The sequence below is a fragment of the Mesoplodon bidens genome, assembly GCF_964165515.1.
Source record: "Mesoplodon bidens genome assembly, chromosome: 9".
Taxonomy (NCBI): Eukaryota; Metazoa; Chordata; class Mammalia; order Artiodactyla; family Ziphiidae; genus Mesoplodon; species Mesoplodon bidens.
In genome coordinates, this window is record NC_138166.1 from 4,518,823 (window position 1) to 4,538,881 (window position 20,059).

At 34.8% G+C, this 20,059-nt stretch overlaps 1 protein-coding gene across 1 annotated transcript in view; it reads left to right on the forward strand.

Moving 5' to 3' along the window:
• Positions 1–20,059, forward strand: part of LOC308622791 (cadherin-related family member 3-like) — a gene marked incomplete at both ends in the record, with an annotated part of 129,446 nt that overhangs the window by 54,193 nt on the left and 55,194 nt on the right. Inside the window, 4 exon segments of the mRNA XM_081244414.1 lie at positions 2,464–2,526; positions 4,444–4,538; positions 6,402–6,487; positions 8,298–8,480. Coding sequence (XP_081100540.1) covers positions 2,464–2,526; positions 4,444–4,538; positions 6,402–6,487; positions 8,298–8,480 — 427 coding nt within the window.

Sequence of the window (20,059 nt, forward strand, 5' to 3'; positions counted from 1 at the left end):
TGCCTGATCACACAGCTTGTGTTACTCTATTTCAAACTCATACTTATGGATTGTAATAAAACACACACACACACACACACACATATACAAGGCACAGAAAATATCAGAGAACAAATAAAGCAATTAACCTGAGTCTTTCCTTAGGTCACTCCATCCATGTTGCATTGTAGTTTGCATTTTTTTACCCATGGTCAAGGCTATGGGGAGATTTTAGAAGGTGTGTGAAAGATAGAGGTCAATCACAGATGTCCACAAATGTGTTTCTGTAAGAAAGAGTTCCTCCACGCACAGCCCCATCAGGTTTAGAAACTGGAGTACAGGAATCTATTTTGAGGTTACTTGGCTGGCTTCTCCTGGGACAATCTGTCAGCATATATGTCATGCTCTTTTTGTTTAGGCTATAGTTGCCATAGACAGTGCTAGGAAGTAAGGAAAAGCACTCTGTAGGAGCAGGAAAGATGGCAGGAAGCCAAAGGGAAAAATACAAAAATAGATCGCTATCTTAAAATATTACCCCAGCCCTACCATCCAATCTACAATTAGTTTTGTTCTGTTTTTATTATATAAAGAACTAATGAAAGAATCATATATGTTAATTTTTGATACATGTTGATTTTTACTTCACAGCTACCTTAGAAATTGATGAGGACTATCCATTATATCAGTCAATTTACAGAGTGACAGCCACAGATGAAGACTCTTTAAATGGTGATATACTGATGATAGGTGGTGATCATTGTGTGAGACACATATATCGCTTTGGCATGCACTTAGAATGGCAAACACATACGTAGCCAAAGTAAGATGGGATATAAGCTTTACAGATGAATTTGCAACTAATCCGGTAGGAAAGAAGAACAATTTCTGATATTTCCATGAGAAAAATAAGGAAGGCATTGTTGGGAAGATTTTTCTGAGTACAGTGCTATGCTTTGGAGATATTTTTCAAGAGTTAATATATTTAATTTGATAATTAAAGAAAGCATAATGAAGCTGACAACCACTCTAATGCAATATTCGTGTTAATGTTGGAAATAGCATTTTTATAAGAAATTTTCTTAATGAGTATAAGAAAATTATACAACTTCTAACGGAGGTGGGCAGCTGCAAGAAAGACATCAACGCTGAGCTGAAACTGGGGCTTTGTGTTTTGGATTCTATTCAGAACTGTTCCACTTGTCTAGCTATTTCAATGTCACATGTGAATGTGATTATATTTTTTTGATGTTTCAGTATCCTGATTACTAGATATCTACTATAAGAGACTTGCTTTTCTCATAATTGATTCATGATTGTAAAGTCTCTTAGAGAGTTGGCAAAATAAAAAGAACCCATAAAGCTCTAAGTGGAGAATTTAGCAGTACACTGGACTACAAAAGTCAGCATGCTTTCTCTGCAGCTGTTCTTTTTAAACATGTATTGAAAGAGTTTACTTCTAATTTGGTAATTCACAGTATGAAGTAAGGAGCACTGTATGGGGGTGAAGTAATGGCGCTTCAGGTAACTTGGGTCAAGTTAGGAATTTACCACTAACTAGCAGTGTAATCCTAGGGAAGTCACTTAATCCCTCTCGCCCTTGATTTCCAGTTAACCTCCAGTGATATATGGGCTGTTGTCAGTCAAGGTACTCAAAATCCCTGCTCAAAAATACTTTGTTGTAGACCAGCCAGTATGCAATTTGTATGAAATTGTTAAGAAATACGAGACTTTTCCTAATAGATGATGTCTTTCTAATAGATTAAAAAATAACCTATGGTCCAGCTGAAAATAGTTATTACCAGTTCTGTCATTTGCAGGAAAAGAGCGCAGCAGGTGTGTTTTAAAATTTAGTGTTTTGGGAAACAGTTACATTGCTAAAGGCTTAATCCTTATCAAATTAAAAAAATATGCAGTTATAATTGAACTTTAATCAAATTTTACCTCATTTCAAACTACATTTTTTTCAGATACTTTTGAGAATGATTTATCTACTCTCACCTCTTCTTAACTATGGTGGAAAATAAAAAGTGCAATCAAGAAGTAAGATAAATTATAAACTGTATTCAACTGTATTAATATTTGCAATTGGTTTATATCATTATAATTCTTATTTTGTTTCTAAAAAGTCAAACAGTGACAGTGAGTTTATTTTGTACATTCTTTCAGAGATGTATTAATTTGCAGAACCAAATCTAATTTTTTAAAAAAAATTCTCTTAAAGGAATGTGTATAGTGTTATGCAGCTCTGCAAAAATATAGCAAATCTTTCGGTTGTGTTAATAAGCTAAACAACTCTTACTTTTCCTGTATTCTACATCAGTATATTCCAATGGTTTTAATACAGGCATAGATAATAAAGAGAGAAATTAATCAATGTAAAAATAAAGAACTTTCTATATATTTGCTCCATTATTGTATCTGAATGATCTTCCAAATACATTTTCATTTATTTTAGTGCGATTCATGTATGCTTTATTTTTCTAGTACTCCATTGAGACACAGTTACCTGGACCAAAGAAAGGAGCAAATTCTTTTGGAGTGGAGTCTGTAAGTGGCATTGGTAGTGTGAGAGGCAATGATCCCTTGGGCTTTGAGGCTGGATATCATGTAGTTAATATATTTATTTATTATTCTGCAAAGAATGACAAGAATCTTTCATAACTGAACTCTACCTGAAAGATTAAACAGATTATTATTTTAAAGGAAGAGTAATATTTTGTGATTCATTAATGAGGATTAGTGCAGTTAACCAAATATCTAGAACCAGTCTTGGTGGATATCAAAACATAGAGATCATGTCTTAACTTTTTAGATCTATCTAAAGAAGTTTCAGGAAAAAAAAGACTTTAAGTAGCTTTCTAATTAGGGAAAACCAAATCATTAAATTTAAAAATTTTGTGAACATCACATGGGAAGAAATTTAAAACAGTCAAGGTGTGGTACTGAAACAATTTATACCCTGCCCTACTTAGAATGACAAAACACATAGGTAGCCAAGGTAAGATGGGGTATAAGTCTTTCAGATGAATTTTAAACTAATGAGGCAGGGGAAAAGAACAATTTCTGATATTTCCATGAAAAAAAGAAGGAAAGCATTGTTGGGAAGATTTTCTCAGTAGAGAATGACATGTTAGTAGGAACAATGATTGGAAAGAAAACAACTAGAGGGCTATTGAGATAACCTGTGCACACAGAAATGGAGTGTGAAATTTGAGAAATAAAGGGATTTATTATTATTATTATTATTACTGGTATTGGTAAACCATTTCCATTTTCAGAAATCCTCCACATGTATTATTTCAATAAGGTGGTTGAGAAAATAGTAATTAGAGAGCAAATGCAAGAATTTATAGAAAAAATAGAGAATGTGCTGCTGAATAGATATTTAGGAGAAAGACTATTAATAACTAAAGATGATCTCAACCTTCTAGACTAAAAGAACATAAAGGGTAGAAGAAAGCCAATGACTTCTATTTCAATTTCAATCTGGAAATGTTAAATGTCACAGAATGGGGAAGAAGCCAATGATACATATCTTTTAAGCAATTTGAGTGTTAAGACTACAATGTGAGGTTAATATGAGCTTAAAACTAAAATTAGGTGGGAAAAATGGAGATTGTGCATATCAGCTACCTACATATTTAAGCAGTTCAGCTCCATACTTGTGCCCATTCCCTGCCTCACTTCCCTTGCTTACCTTGACTCACACATTCAACCAAACTTGGTAAGTCCTTTAAGACCAACTTACTTCCTCTTTCTACTACATATCTAACCTATAAATTTTATGACATTTTATAAAAGAGATTTAAATATGCTCATTGTCAGCCCCTCACTCAGCACAGGTTCTTGTACATTGTAAAGGCTTTTTTAACGTTTGCTTAAAAATGTTTTAGTGGATACCTTCCTGCCTCGGAGTGTTTTTTTCTTTTCAGAAGGACACTTGCTGATATGTATGAATAAATAATATTTAAAGGGTAAGGCGTGTGACAGGATGATGGGGAAAATATTTGAGATCTGATGACAGACTAAACTATTTTCAGAAATTACCTCCTGTTCTGATCGCAAAGAGTAATTCATGGTCCTGTTTCCAGGGGTTAGCATTAAACAGTCTGCTTTGTGAATGGTTTCAGTGCATTGTACTTTTAGTTAATAATTGAATCTGTAATTCATTCATTTTTTTGTTCAATTTAGTCTATATTTAGGCATGCAGCCAAGCTACACAGACCTTTGAGATTTAATGGCAAATGACATGAAGCTATTTTGAAATATATAACTAATCTAGTTAACTAAGAAAGCACTTATATTTCTTTTAGTTGCCTAGAAGACAAATAAAACACTATATTTAATTGGAGAACACTACAACAACAAAAAAACCTAACAGGAGACATATTATAAAGATACACATGATTTACTAAATAGTATACTGTAAAGTTTTTTTTAAAAAACTCTTTTCCGGGTTTCCAGCTTACACTGAGAGCAACAGATACAACAGGTCTATTCTGTCAAGGGACACTAATTATCATGATTAGAAACATAAATGATGAGAAGCCTCAATCTGAGTAAGCAATTTATTTTAAAGTGTAACCATAGAGAATGGCTAACTAAACTTTTCACACATATTGTAAATAAAAATAATAAAGATTATATAGCTACATAAAAATATTTTATTGTTATATTAAAATATATTACTATACACATAAGTGATACATATGCTGATAGAAAGTAAAATATATGACAGAAAATATTGGTAAACAAATATAGAAGTGACCAACATCGTAATATGATATGGTGAAAAGATTTTTGTGTGTCTTTTTGTTTTCTTCCCCAAAGGTTTTGTAAAGTTGTTGTGTTGCTTTTAAATAAATATATTAATTTTAAACAATGAGAAAAGTAGACCTTTAAATGTAGTTTGAGATGTTTAATTTAAATTACTTTACTTCCATACTCTGAGATATAATTGTAGCATTCAAAAACATTTTCAGATTACGAATGTCTGTTAGATGTTTTTCTATACTTCAAAATGTAGTAGTCAAATACATTACTACAATCTAAGAAAAATTAAATACTACTTAGATTGATGAAGAGAAAAAGAAAAATGGTAGTATTCAAATTATTTTCCTTCCACCCCTAAGTTATATCTCTACAGATAACTAAGGAGAGTAACATTGTTTGAATCCCCAAATTCATTTTTATATTATCTGAACCAGAGAAGCAAATATGGAGCTTAGTTTTTCTCTTATTTCTGGGGATAGTTACTCTACCTGTCCTACTACATTTTGTGGTAGAGGTGCTGCCAACTTCTTAAAGTAATTTTTTGTCACCTGCATGCCTATTATAAGCATAAACTTATTGCCTTTACTTATTTAGTAGAATTCAATGCTAGGTAATATAAGCAATACCAAAATTACTAAAATATTGGTATGGCCCCAAAATATTGTTTTCATTTCTTAAGAGACATAGTATGTTAAATTACAATTAATGAAACAGAAAAGGAAATGATTCAAAGTGGTCCAGAATGTAAATACTGTGAGTTATATTATATTATGGTATAAAGGAGAAACCACACTGTAAAGGAGAAACCACATTAGACTGGTGGTCAAGAAGGTTGCTCAGAGGAATGGCCTCACCCATTCACCTCCCTTTTCCTTTAAATTCCTTGAACCTCACTCTCAAGCCCAGATTTAGCCTCTCCTTCCCTTTAAAATGTGTAGCAAAGTTATGGTATCTATCACACAGCACTAGTTATTTATATCTGTGTTCCCCTCTTGCAGTGAGATCTAAAGAGCAGAAGCCAGCTTATTCTTATGCATATAAACTGGAACAACATACTGTAGGTTACTGATAAATGTCTGATGCTTGAATGGAAGGTTGAATAAGAAAGAAATTTAAGTTTCAGAATTGTTCTGGAAATTGATCAGGGACTTGAAATATACTTTAAAGAGATGAACAATAAATTTAAAATAAATGTCCTGATAACTTGCTTGTCCAAACTTGTCCAAAGTTATGACTTTGGACAGCATTTCATCATACCAGATAACAAAATGAAAATGAATATATTTAATCCCTTATGTTCAATTGCCAACTATTCCATACATTTGGTATTTGGAATAATAGAGGTGCACTATTTCAATCTGTTTTCCAGTTTTCATCTCTTTGATGTCATGCTATCTTTCATATCTGGCATGATGCCAGAGACTAAATGATTAAAAATTAATGCTTATGCAAAAAAGTTGTGTAACTTTGTGCCAGAAATGGATTTTCTCAACATTTGAATACTTTTGGAACTCTTAAATTCTTGACAAGATGAAGGTAATATTATCACAAATCCAAAAGATTCTTTGCAAGTAATCAGAACTGAGCAGGTATGTGCATACAAATCTGCATTTGCAACATTTTTTCATCAACATATTTTTTTTCTTTAGACCTTTTCCTCTGAATTCTATTAATGTAACTGAAGAAAAACCTGTTGGAGAAATTATAGCAAGGGTAAAACCAACAGATCGAGATTAAGATGGCGGCATCACTTATACCTTTAGATCACAGCAGGAAAAGTTTGCTTTGGGACCTTGTAAGTTTTAAATACATAGTTCTAGCTGTCTTCATTTAAGCATTCACTATCTAATCTCGGCATTTCCTTTGGACTTCGAGCTAGTAAAGCTACCCTTTCAAAATTAGATTAAATATGGAGAAGGGAACACCAAAAAATGTGTGGCATTTGACAGTTGTTATTTTCCTACTTGTGAAAATGAACTTCTTGTGAAATAACGTCTGTCACAGTACTTATTTTTATAACTGGCTATTGGCTTTCAGAGGCAATCAGTACAATGCTTCTGTGAAATCCTTGTAAACTACAGGACAGATAAGTCATATCTAACTCCTTAATTTCATTTGTGAAAATCGGAACATTTCCTTAATAATTATATTTTGGATACTTGATTATGGATATATTCCTACCTATGTGTACAGAATTACTACTCTGAAATATTTCCTATGGCTTGTCACAGTACTTGATTTAACTGTCCAGCATTCAACCAGAGGAAAAAAAAACCCCACCAGCAACACAACTATGAGACCTTCTTAAGCAGACCCTGTAAGGCTGCTGTCTCTGTGTCTAATGCCAGAGCTTGAGGTCCACAAGCCCAGAGGTCAGGAGGGAAGATGAATATAAAGTGGGAGAGATCAAGGGTAGACCAGACACACAAGCAGGCTCTGGACTCTATGAGAATGCACTAAAACCCATGTCTGTTCTTATTGCCGCTGACCTTGGTAGTGAGGGTATCACGCAGAAGCTGGGGCCTTTAATTATAAGGCTGAGCACACACACCTGTTCTAGGAGTCAGAGAAGCTGAAAGAGGATCCAGAGGTGGATAGAGCAGCTGCAGAGCCAGCTGCTACTTTACGCCAATGATGAGATAGCAGACCAGCAAAAACATAGTTAAGAAATGAAATGTCTGCTGCTAACTTTCAACTCTCCCAGTCAACCAAGATTCTCCCTTGGAGGCAACAGGGATGAACAGTCATTTCTGTCTTCACAAATTTTCCTAAGTTTGACCCTTGAGCGCATTTTTCATCTTTCTATAAAATATATCTCTTATATGTGGAATCTAAAAAAAGGGTACAACAGAGTTATAAATGTAGAAACAAACATTATTACCGGGGGTAAGGGTGGGAGGGATAAATTGGGAGACTGGGATTGACATATACACACTACTACATATAAAACATAACTAATAAGGACAGGGAACACTACTCAATACTCTATAATGGCCTATATGGCAAAATAATCCAAAAAAGAGTGGATATATGTATATGTATAACAGATTCACTTTGTTGTACACCTGAAACTAATACAACATTGTAAATCAACTATACTACAATAAAAAATATTTAAAAGAAGAATTAGTTAAGTTGGATGGCAGAAACAATACATGATTAGGATTTTAACATAGTTTGGCTAGTTTTTTCAGGCTCAAAAACACTAATAATCTATTATGGTAATTAAAATCAAATACTGTGTTCTGGTACTTTTAAAGTCGAGATGCTACCTATGCCTGGTAAATCCATAAATTACAATTTAGAGATTTGGAGGAAAATATGATGAAACCATTTATAATATTAAATTATATTTTAAAGATAAGTATAAAGCAAGTGGGCATTTAAAAAAAATATTTTCAATGATTGTAGAGCTGCTAAACATCACTTTCCTTATCCATTAAAAGTGTATACTATTAAATGAATTAAATTACCATCAATATGAATAAATTAATATATGCTTAATTATTTGAGTTTGGTAATTTTTATTTATTTATTTTCATTAGATACTGGCATAATCACTCTTCTTCAGCCTTTGAATCTTGACAACCCAAATAATCCTAAAACCTATTCTTTGGAAATTGAGGCCATAGATAATGGGAATAATACCAGTACCTATATGTTTACAGTTTTTGTGGAGGATGTAGACAATCTTATTGTCTGTGATTCGAGTTTTTCAATAGGAGCAGGTAAATTACAAGTCTATTTTATTGATAACATTCATGAAATGAAAGAGTAAGAATATTTTAAAATAAAATTTTTAATAATAACTAAAGTTTTTTTTTTTTAGTTTTAATAAAAGAGGAGTAAGTAAAAGAACTCAATAAAGTGAGAGATATACTCCTACAAAGAAAAAATATAGAGTTGGTATGAATTAAAATAACTTTCAAATAATTATTTCTTTGTGTGGAAGATTGGGTATAGGAATAGTTACAAAATTATTCTGTTTATCCATAACATATGAATTAACAGGTTGTTTAACAAGTTGTCATATGTGTGAAAACCTAAACAATAAAATACAATTTTTATCTTCTAAATTGACCAAGACTTAAAAATAACAGGAAAAAGTCAGTGCTGGCTAAGGTATACAGAAATTAACACTTACAATGGAATACTACTCAGCCATAAAAAAGAATGGAATTTTGCCATTTGCAGCAATACAGATGGACTTGGAGGACATTATGCTAGGTGAAATAAGTGAGATAGAAAAAGATAAATACTGTATAATATCACTTATATGTAGAACTGAAAAAATACAACAAACTAGTGAATATAACAAAAAAGAAGCAGACTCACAGACCTAGAGAACAAACTAGTGGTTAGCAGTGGGGAGAGGGAAGGTGGGAGGGAGGCAATGTAGGGGTAAGGGACTTAGAAGCACAAACAAGTAGGTATAAAAGAAGCTACAAGGATATATTATACAACATGGAGAATATAGCAAATATTTTATAATAACTATAAAAGGATTATAACCTTTAAAAATTGTGAATCAGAGAGGAATCAAGATGGCGCAGTAGAAGGACGTGCTCTCACTCCCTCCTGCGAGAACACCAGAATCACAACTAGATGCTGGACAATCATTGACAGGAAGACACTGGAACTCACCAAAAAAGATACCCCACATCCAAAGACAAAGGAGAAGCCACAATGAGACGGCAGGAGGGGCGCAATCACAGTAAAATCAAATCCAATAACTGCTGGGTGGGTGACTCACAGACTGGAGAACACTTACACCAGAGAAGTCCACCCACTGGAGTGAACGTTCTAAGCCCCATGTCACGCTTCCCAACCTGGGGGTCAGGCAATGGGAGGAGAAATTTCTAGAGATTCAGACTTTGAAGCCTAGTGGGAATTGATTGCAGGACTTCAACATGACTGGGGGGAAACAGAGAATCCACTCTTGGAGGGCACACACAAAGTAGTGTGCACACTGGGACCCAGGGGAAGGAGCAGTGACCCCAGGGGAGACTGAAACAGACCTACCTGCTAGTGTTGGAGGGTCTCCTGCAGAGGCGGGGGGTGGCTGTGGCTCACTGGGGGGACAAGGACACTGACAGCAGAAGATCTGTGAAGTACTCCTTGGTGTGAGCCCTCCCAGAGTCTGTCATTAGCTCAACCAAAGAGCCCAGGTAGGTTCCACTGTTGGGTCGCCTCAGGCCAAACAACCAACAGGGAGGGAACACAGCCCCACCCATCAACAGTCAAGTGGATTAAAGTTTACTGAGCGCTGCCCACCAGAGAAACAGTCAGCTCTACCCACCACCAGTTCCTCCCATCAAGCCTCATAGATAGCCTCATCCACCAGAGGCCAGACAGCAGAAGCAAGAAGAACTACAATCCTGCAGCCTGTGGAACAAAAACCACATTCACAAAAAGACAGACAAGATGAAAAGACAGAGGGCTATGTACCAGATGAAGGAACAAGATAAACGCCCAGAAAAACAACTAAATGAAGTGGAGATAGGCAACCGTCCAGGAAAAAAATTCAGAATAATGATAGTGAAGATGATCCAGGACCTTGGAAAAACAATGGAGGCAAAGATCGAGAAGATGCAAGAAATGTTTAACAAAGACCTAGAAGAATTAAAGAACAAGCAAACAGAGATGAACAATTCAATAACTGAAATGAAAAATACACTAGAAGGAACCAATAGCAGAATAACTGAGGCAGAAGAACGGAGAAGTGATCTGGAAGACAGACTGGTGGAATTCACTGCTGCAGAACAGAATAAAGAAAAAAGAATTAAAAGAAATGAAGACAGCCTAAGAGACCTCTGGGGCAACATTTAACACACCAACATTCGCATTATAGGGGTCTCAGAAGGAGAAGAGAGAGAGAAAGGACCAGAGGAAATATTTGAAGAGATTATAGTAAAAAACTTCCCTAACATGGGAAAGGAAATAGCAACCCAAGCCCAGGAAGCACAGCGAGTCCCATACAGGATAAACCCAAGGAGAAACACACCGAGACACATAGTAATCAAATTGGCAAAAATTAAAGACAAAGAAAAATTATTGAAAACAGCAAGGGAAAAATGATAAATAATATAAAAGGGAACTCCCACAAGGTTAACAGCTGATTTCTCAGCAGAAACTCTACAAGCCAGAAGGGAGTGGCACAATATACTTAAAGTGATGAAAGGGAAGAACCTACAACCAAGATTACTCTACCTGGCAAGGATCTCATTCAGATTCAATGGAGAAATCAAAAGCTTTACAGACAAGCAAAGGCTAAGAGAATTCAGCACCACCAAACCAGCTCTAAAGGAACTGGTTTAAGGAAAAGAACTTTAGAACGCTAAAGGAACTTCTCTAAGTGGGAAACACAAGAGAAGAAAAGGATCTACATAAACAAACTGAAAACAATTAAGAAAATGGTCATAGGAACATACATATCGATAATTACCTTAAACGTGAATGGATTAAATGCTCCAACCAAAAGACACAGGCTTGCTGAATGGATACAAAAACAAGATCCATATATATGCTGTCTATAAGAGACCCATTTCAGACCTAGGGACACATACAGACTGAAAGTGAGGGGATGGAAAAAGATATTCCATGCAAATGGAAATCAAAAGAAAGCTGGAGTAACTATACTCATTTCAGGTAAAATAGACTTTAAAATAAATAATGTTACAATAGACAAGGATGGACACTATACAATGATCAGGGGATCAATCCAAGAAGAAGATATAACAATTATAAATATATATGCACCCAGCAGAGGAGCACATCAATACATAAGGCAACTGCTAACAGCTATAAAAGAGAAAATTGACAGTAACACAATAATAGTGGGGGACTTTAACACCTCACTTACACCAATGGACAGGTCATCCAAAATGAAAATAAATAAGGAAACAGAAGCTTTAAAAGACACAATAGACCACATAGATTTAATTGATATTTATAGGACATTCCATCTGAAAACAGCAGATTACACTTTCTTCTCAAGTGAGCACGGAACATTCTCCAGGACAGATCACATCTTCAGTCACAAATCAAGCCTCAGTAAATTTAAGAAAACTGAAATCATATCAAGTATCTTTTCTGACCACAACGCTATGAGATTAGAAATAAATTACTGGGGAAAAAAAACCACAAAGACAAACACATGGAGGCTAAACAATACGTTACTGAAGAAATCAAAGAGGAAATAAAAATACATACAGACCTACCTATCAAAAATACCTATCAATTAAAGAAAAATCTCAAGTAAACAATCGAAACTTACATCTAAAGAAACGAGAGAAAGAACAAGCAAAACACAAAGTTAGAAGGAAAGAAATCATAAAGATCAGAGCAGAACTAAATGAAATAGAAACAAAGATAACAATAGCAAAGATCAATAAAACTAAAAGCTAGTTCTTTGAGAAGATAAACAAAATTGATAAACCATTAGCCAGACTCATCAAGAAAAGGAGGGAGAGAACTCAAATCAATAAAATTAGAAACGAAAAAGGAGAAGTTACAACAGACACTGCAGAATACAAAGCATCCTAAAAGACTACTATAAGCAACTCTATGCCAATAAAATGGACAATCTGGAAGAAATGGACAAATTCTTAGAAAGGTATAACCTTCTGAGACTGAACCAGGAAGAAACAGAAAATATGAACAGACCAATCACAAGTAATGAAATTGAAACTGTGATTAAAAATCCTCCAACAAACAAAAGTCCAGGACCAGATGGCTTGACAGGTGAATTCTATGAAACATTTAGAGAAGAGCTAACACCCATCCTTCTCAGACTCTTCCAAAAAAAAAGCAGAGGAAGGAAAACTCCCAAAAGCGTTCTGTGGTGCCACCATCACGCTGATACCAAAACCAGACAAAGATACTACAAAAAAAGAAAATTACAGACCAATATCACTGATGAATACAGATGCAAAAGTCCTCAACAAAATACCAGCAAACAGAATCCAACAACACATTAAAAGGATCATACACCATGATCAAGTGGGATTTATCCCAGGGATGCAAGGATTCTTCAATATATGCAAATCAATCAATGTGATACACCATGTTAACAAATCGAAGAATAAAAACCATATGATCATCTCAATAGATTCAGAAAAAAGCTTTTGACAAAATTCAACACCCATTTATGATAAAAACTCTCCAGAAAGTGGGCATAGAGGGAACCTACCTCAACATAAGAAAGGCCATATGTGACAAACCCACAGCAAACATCATTCTCAATGGTGAAAAACTGAAAGCATTTCCTCTAAGATCAGGAATGAGACAAGGATGTCCACTCTCACCACTGTTATTCAACATAGTTTTGGAAGTCCTAGCCACGGCAATCAGAGAAGAAAAAGTAATAAAAGGAATCCAAATTGGAAAAGAAGAAGTAAAACTGTCACTGTTTGCAGATGACATGATACTATACATAGAGAATCCTAAAGATGCCATCAGAAAGCTATGAGAGCTAATCAATGAATTTGGTAAAGTTGCAGGATCCAAAATTAATGCACAGAAATCCCTTGCATTCCTACACACTAATGATGAAAAATCTGAAAGAGAAATTATGGAAACCCTCCCATTTACCACTGCAAGAAAAAGAATAAAACACCTAGGAATAAACCTACCTAGGGAAACAAAAGACCTGTATGCAGAAAACTATAAGACACTGATGAAAGAAATTAAAGATGATACCAACAGATGGAGAGATATACCATGTTCTTCGATTGGAAGAATCAATATTGTGAAAATGACTATACTACCGAAAGCAATCTACAGATTCAATGCAATCCCTGTCAAATTACCAATGGCATTTTTTACAGAACTAGTACAAATCATCTCAAAATTTGTATGGAGACACAAAAGACCCTGAAAACCAAAGCAGTCTTGAGGCAAAAGACGGAGCTGGAGGAATCAGACTCTGTGACCTCAGACTATACTACAAAGCTACAGTAATCAAGACAATATGGTACTGGCACAAAAACAGAAACATAGATCAATGGAACAAGATAGAAAGCCCAAAGATAAACCCACGCACCTGTGGTCAACAAATCTATGACAAAGGAGGCAAAGATATACAATGGAGAAAAGACAGTCTCTTCAATAAGTGGTACTGGGAAAGCTGGACAGCTACATGTAAAAGAATGAAATTAGAACACTCCCTAACACCATACACAAAAATAAACTCAAAATGGATTCAAGACCTAAATGTAAAACCGGACACTACAAAACGCTTAGAGGAAAACATAGGAAGAATGCTCTTTGACATAAATCACAGCAAGATTTGTTTTGATCCAACTCCTAGAGTAATGGAAATAAAAACAAAAATAAACAAATGGGACCTAATGAAACTTCAAAGCTTTTGCACAGCAAAGGAAAAACCATAAACAAGATGAAAAGGCAACCCTAAGAATTTGAGAAAATATTTGCTAATGAATCAACAAAGGATTAATCTCCAAAATATATAAACATCTCATGAAGCTCAATATTAAAAAAACAAACAACCCAATCCAAAAATGGGCAGAAGAGTTAAGTAGACATTTCTCCAAGGAAGACATACAGATGGCCAAGAAGCACATGAAAAGCTGCTCAATATCACTAATTATCAGAGAAATGCAAATCAAAACTACAATGAGGTATCACCTCACACCAGTTAGAATGGGCATCACCAGAAAATCTACAAACAACAAATGCTGGAGAGGGTGTGGAAAAAAGGGAATGCTCTTGCACTGTTGGTGGGAACATAAATTGACAGAGCCACTATGGAGAACAGTATGGAGGTTCCTTAAAAAACTAAAAGTAGCATTACCATATGATCCAGCAATCCCACTATTGGGCATATACCCAGAGAAAACCATAATTCAAAAAGACACATGCACCCCAATGTTCATTGCAGCACTATTTACAATAGCCAGGTCATGGAAGCAACCTAAATGCCCATCGACAGATGAATGGATAAAGAAGATGTGGTACATATATACAATGGAGTATTACTCAGCCATAAAAAGGAACAAAATTCAGTCATTTATTGAGACGTGAATGGATCTAGAGACTGTCATACAGAGTGAAGTAAGTCAGAAAGAGAAAAACAAATATTGTATATTAACGCATGTATGTGGAACCTAGAAATATGGTACAGATGAACCTGTTTGCAGGGCAGAAGTTGAGACACATATGTAGAGAACAAATGTATGGACACCAAGCGGGGAAAACGTCGGTGGGGTGGGGATGGTGGTGTGATGAATTGGGCGATTGGGATTGACATGTATACACTGATGTGTACAAAATTGATGACTAATAAGAACCTGTGTATAAAAAAACAAACAAACAAAAAAACAACTAATACTAAACTTTCTTTGGGTTATTTGTATGGAAATATGATAATATAAATGTTTCAGACATTACATGATATTTCTAAAAATCTTATATGTTCTGGTATAATGTTATAAGTCATAATTCTTGTTATTACTTTAAAATGTATATCTCAGAAATAACTCAATTTCCTTACCAATTGCATTATTATGAACATTCATCAAATCTTTAACCATCTTTATTTTTAAGTCTTTTGTCATTTACAGACAGTTCTGGGTGTACTCTGAAGCTTTTGCAAAAATGTTCCTATAAAAGTGTTTCATCTTCAAGGAATTCATGGAAAAGACTCTGACAAGTGCAGGTTTCTGGTAACTGACTATACTGCTGAACTGAATGAATAAGCATTTTCAGAACTCTATTGGAAAACTGATGAATTCATAAAAGTGCTAATAAAAGATCAAGATGAAAAAAATTAATTTCATTGGACTGAGTGAACTGATGAGGATGATTATAATTTTTGTGACTTTCTGTTTGAATAAAAAAAAAATCCCACAAGGACTCAGAGGCAAAGAATATACAAATCAATTTTCACTGCAAAGTAAAGGAGCTGTTGCAGTGGAGGATTACTGGACTGAATGTCAATATTATGACATAGTATGAGTGTGTTTCATGTTTGGTAATTGCAATCGTTGTTGCTTTTGTTGTGTTCAACCATTTACAATGCTTGGTGTCAGTTTATTTATCTCTTGTAAAAATAAAATACAGTGTGTGTGTGTGTGAGTTGTGAAAAAAAAAAAGAGAGGGTGGCTGGTGGGGGAGAGCACCTTTTTCCCTTTCTACTCCCCAGAAGAATATCCACCCACCTAACCCAAGGAAAAGTTTTGATGATGAAGGTGAACTTAAGTGATAAGAAATACAACAAACTTTCATTATAATATTAGTACCTAGAAAAAAATAATAATAGCAAAAGGGGAACACGGACTAATTTGATGGAGAGAACATTAGGAGAATTTAGATGGGAGGTCAGGGAAGGCACTTTAAGTGCTGATATTTAAGTAAAAAGTTGAGTAGGAAAAAGGAAGAAAATTCTAGACAAAAAGAAATAAATGCAATGGTCTAGAGGCTGGAAAGAACATGGTTAGTCTGAAGAACTCCAAGAAAGCCAATATTTCTAGACACGTGGCTACTCAAGTTTATTGTGTGGTGGAATCACCTGGTGGCCTTGCTGAACTAGAGATACCTGGGTTCCAGCCACAGTGGTCTGATTCAGCAGGTGTGGTGTGGGGCCTGAACATTTGCATTTAGAAGTTCCCAGATGATGCTGATGGTGCTGGCCCATGGACCAATGAGGGAGCTGGAAAGGGATGGAAGAGGCTAAATAATGAAGGGTCTTAGAACTTTGGCAGAGAGTTCAATTTTATCTCAGGAGGAATAGAAAATGACTAAGAAGTTTTAAGCAAAGAAATCATAAGTTTCGGTTCCACCTAAAAAGTCAGTCTGGATGCCACATAAAGGGAGAGAAACTGAGTATTGAGAAGCCATTTAGGACACTCTTGCAAGAGCAAAATGGCTATATGAACTGTTTTTGAAGTATGGGGAAATTAAATCATGTAACTGAGGCATAGTTTTCAGATAATTTAATTGCTTTGATATGGGAAAAAGTAAACAAGGATCTAAGATGACAAAATTTGGGAGATTGCGTGACCTGGAAACGTTTAGGTTTCTCACCTGAAATTCTGAACAGCTATATGCTACTGAATTTTGACAATGGAAACAAGAATAAAGTAGTATGTCTGTAAAATGAAGATAAAGCACCTTCTGCAAGTTGGTGTCACCTGTCTCTCCATTCTAATGGACAAGCCTCGGAGTGTTCCTCTGTTCTTCAGAAACCTCCTCTTCCCAGAATGGCAGGAATGTTCTCAGTGTTAAACACTGAGGTCATCCCCATAATCAATGTCTTCAAAGTCTAATGAATGGAAGAACTTTGGGACTCTTATCAAATTTGTAAAAAAATCAGGAATGGGGAAGCTGGGAGTGCTTAGGGTTTGACAATTGGCTCTAGAAATTTGAGGAGCAGAAATTTCAGGAGGATGACAGTGGACAAATAAATTATTATTCATGTCATATTTTATTTCTACTCTAGGGTCAAATATTTTAAATATATTTATAAAATGTAATACACACACACACACAAATTGTGAATCACTCTATTGTAAACCTGTAACTTATATTATACATCAACTACACTTCAATAAAAAAGAAATTAACACTTTCATAAAGCAAAATTTTAAATAACAATCTAAAATACTATTTTAGTAAATGCTTATAAAGAGTATTAAAATGATTATTATCTTCATTTCAATATTTTTGTTCCTTAGAGTTTATTTTTACAGAATTATTAGAGATACGATCAAGATTTATGTGCAAAATTTATAGTAACATAATGTTTGAAATAGAAAAATACCTAATAATAGGAAATTGGTTAAAAGATAGTATATCCATTTGATGAAATGCTACCTAGCAATTAAAAATTATCTTTTCAAAAAATAGTAACCATGAGGTGATACAAACTGTAAAGTTTCCCTAATTTTGTTGTGTACATGTTATGTATATTAACCCATAATTATAAATACCATTTTATATATATGACCATAGGTACCTTTATTTTTTGTATAATTACAAAAAATTATTTATTTTGTAACATTCTCTACTGTTAATTTTTAAAATGTTTCTCAAATTAAAACTCTAGCTACAGTTATACAATTTTAACTTCTTGAAAAATCAACATCATTACTCCTAATAGTTTGTAGCTATTTTATCTGATATTCTTGCTCCAAAAGAGTACTTGCTTAAAACAGGCTTTCAATTATATAAATTGCAATAGAATAGATATTTAAAGTAATATATGGAGGTATCCTTCAGTAAAATAGATGTTCCTGAAAAGTTTGTTATAAGTTAAAATTTTGTCAATTGCATTTCATTTTTAAAATGTCACCCATTAAAAAACATTCATAATATATTAATTAGAATCAGCATATCCTCATGCACAAGATAATGAAGTATGTTCTTATTAGTGTCATACAAATCACAGCATCATATACTGTTCCCTGACTTCACCCTTATATGTGTTTGTGTTTTTCATAAAGATCTCCTGAGAATAAAAACTTTTAAACATTTAAATGTATTTGAGAATTTGCACATAGTAGTATCTCAGAAAATCCAAGTAGGATTGGTTTGAATTTGGCTTGGTCAACTCAAGCTCATCAATTATAGCTGTTCTGCTAGTTAGTCTCTCCATTCTTTCCCTCCACTTATCTCTAACCTTACTAGCTTACTTATCTGTCACCGTAAAACCCTCTTTACTCTTTCTGCCTTCTCTGTTTTGACTCCTTTTCTTTCTCTAGCTGTTTCTACTAGGAGAAACTACCCAGTTAACTGGGAGACAATGAGAGGATAATAAAGTTGAGGGCAAATGGAACACCACAAATTTTATTTAAATAGCTTGTTTTTGTTTTTGTTTTTGATTCCTGTCCATTTTTGCTTTCTATTCATTTCGCACAGCCAGTATTATCACTTCTCCCATTTTTAGAAATATCACTCTTTTGGAAACTGAAAATTTCCAAAACACACATGCATGTGCACATGCATACACACAAAGAGATTTTGTACTTTGACCCAAAACATACATTCTAGTATGTGATAAATCTATCTGAAGTAAGAATTTGTGTTAAAGGGACTTGTTCATAAATGCTAAACTTAAGAAAGAAAAGCCTCCTAGTAGGCTTGGCAATGAATCACCTTACAGGCCTGGTGCTTATGAAAACTTTATCTTTTGGATCACTTTGAGACGATTGAACTGATGTTCTTCGTAATTTACTTTTCTGGTCTCCCCCAAATCATAGAAAGCTTTAAAAAATACACGTGGATCCTAAGGAGGTAATTCTGACCTGACTTCTACTGCAGACTTGGCTGAACCAGCATAAGCTGCTTAGGCTGGATCAAGATCAAGATTCTCTTCTCTTCCATCAGGTGGATTTATGGTCTTTGTGACAGAGAAGTAGCAGAAAAGAAAATACTGCCTTCTATCTAAAATAGGGTAACTCTGTGTGGGTCTCTGTGAGGTTTTTCAAGACAGGGTATTAATTAATTAATTTATTTTTGCTGTGTTGGGTCTTCGTTTCTGTGTGAGGGCTTTCTCTAGTTGTGGCAAGCGGGGGCCACTCTTCATCGTGGTGCGCGGGCCTCTCACTACTGCGGCCTCTCTTGTTGCGGAGCACAGGCTCCAGATGCGCAGGCTCATTAGTTGTGGCTCACGGGCCTAGTTGCTCCGAGGCATGTGGGATCCTCCCAGACCAGGGCTCGAACCCGTGTCCCCTGCATTAGCAGGCAGATTCTTAACCACTGCGCCACCAGGGAAGCCCCAAGACAGGGTACTGACACAACTTTCAGGTGGCTGATGTGATACATACATATTAAATTCACTTACTATGTTAAATTATCCAATGGCCTTAATTAACTAGAGCGACCACTAAATTAGGCAATCTGTTTACATGTTCAGTTTGAAACAAAGGTTCAAAATAAGCAAGACCTGTTCACACAACAATTGTTCCATTACATTCTTCGAAATAGTCAAACTGTATGAGGCTTTTACAGGACTACCTAGTCTAGGTTATAGACTTGTTATTCAATATTCACGTGCATAGAAAGTAGGAATAATTTTAAAAGAGTATCATTTGTAGAATCGTACAACAGGTGAAGAAAATACTTACGGTTTAATGTGTGTGCATTTGTGTTATTCGGTTTTTAGGTGAGACAGAATCACAGTTGGTAACACTGAAATAAAGATAAGAAGCAGTGGTTGAAGAAAGGAAAGTAAATAATATTTATTGAGCACTTGTGAGATGCATTACGCATAATATTGTATTTAATCCTCAGAACTACTCTAAGGTTGAGAATATATCTTATCCTATTGTACAGATGAGAATATTGA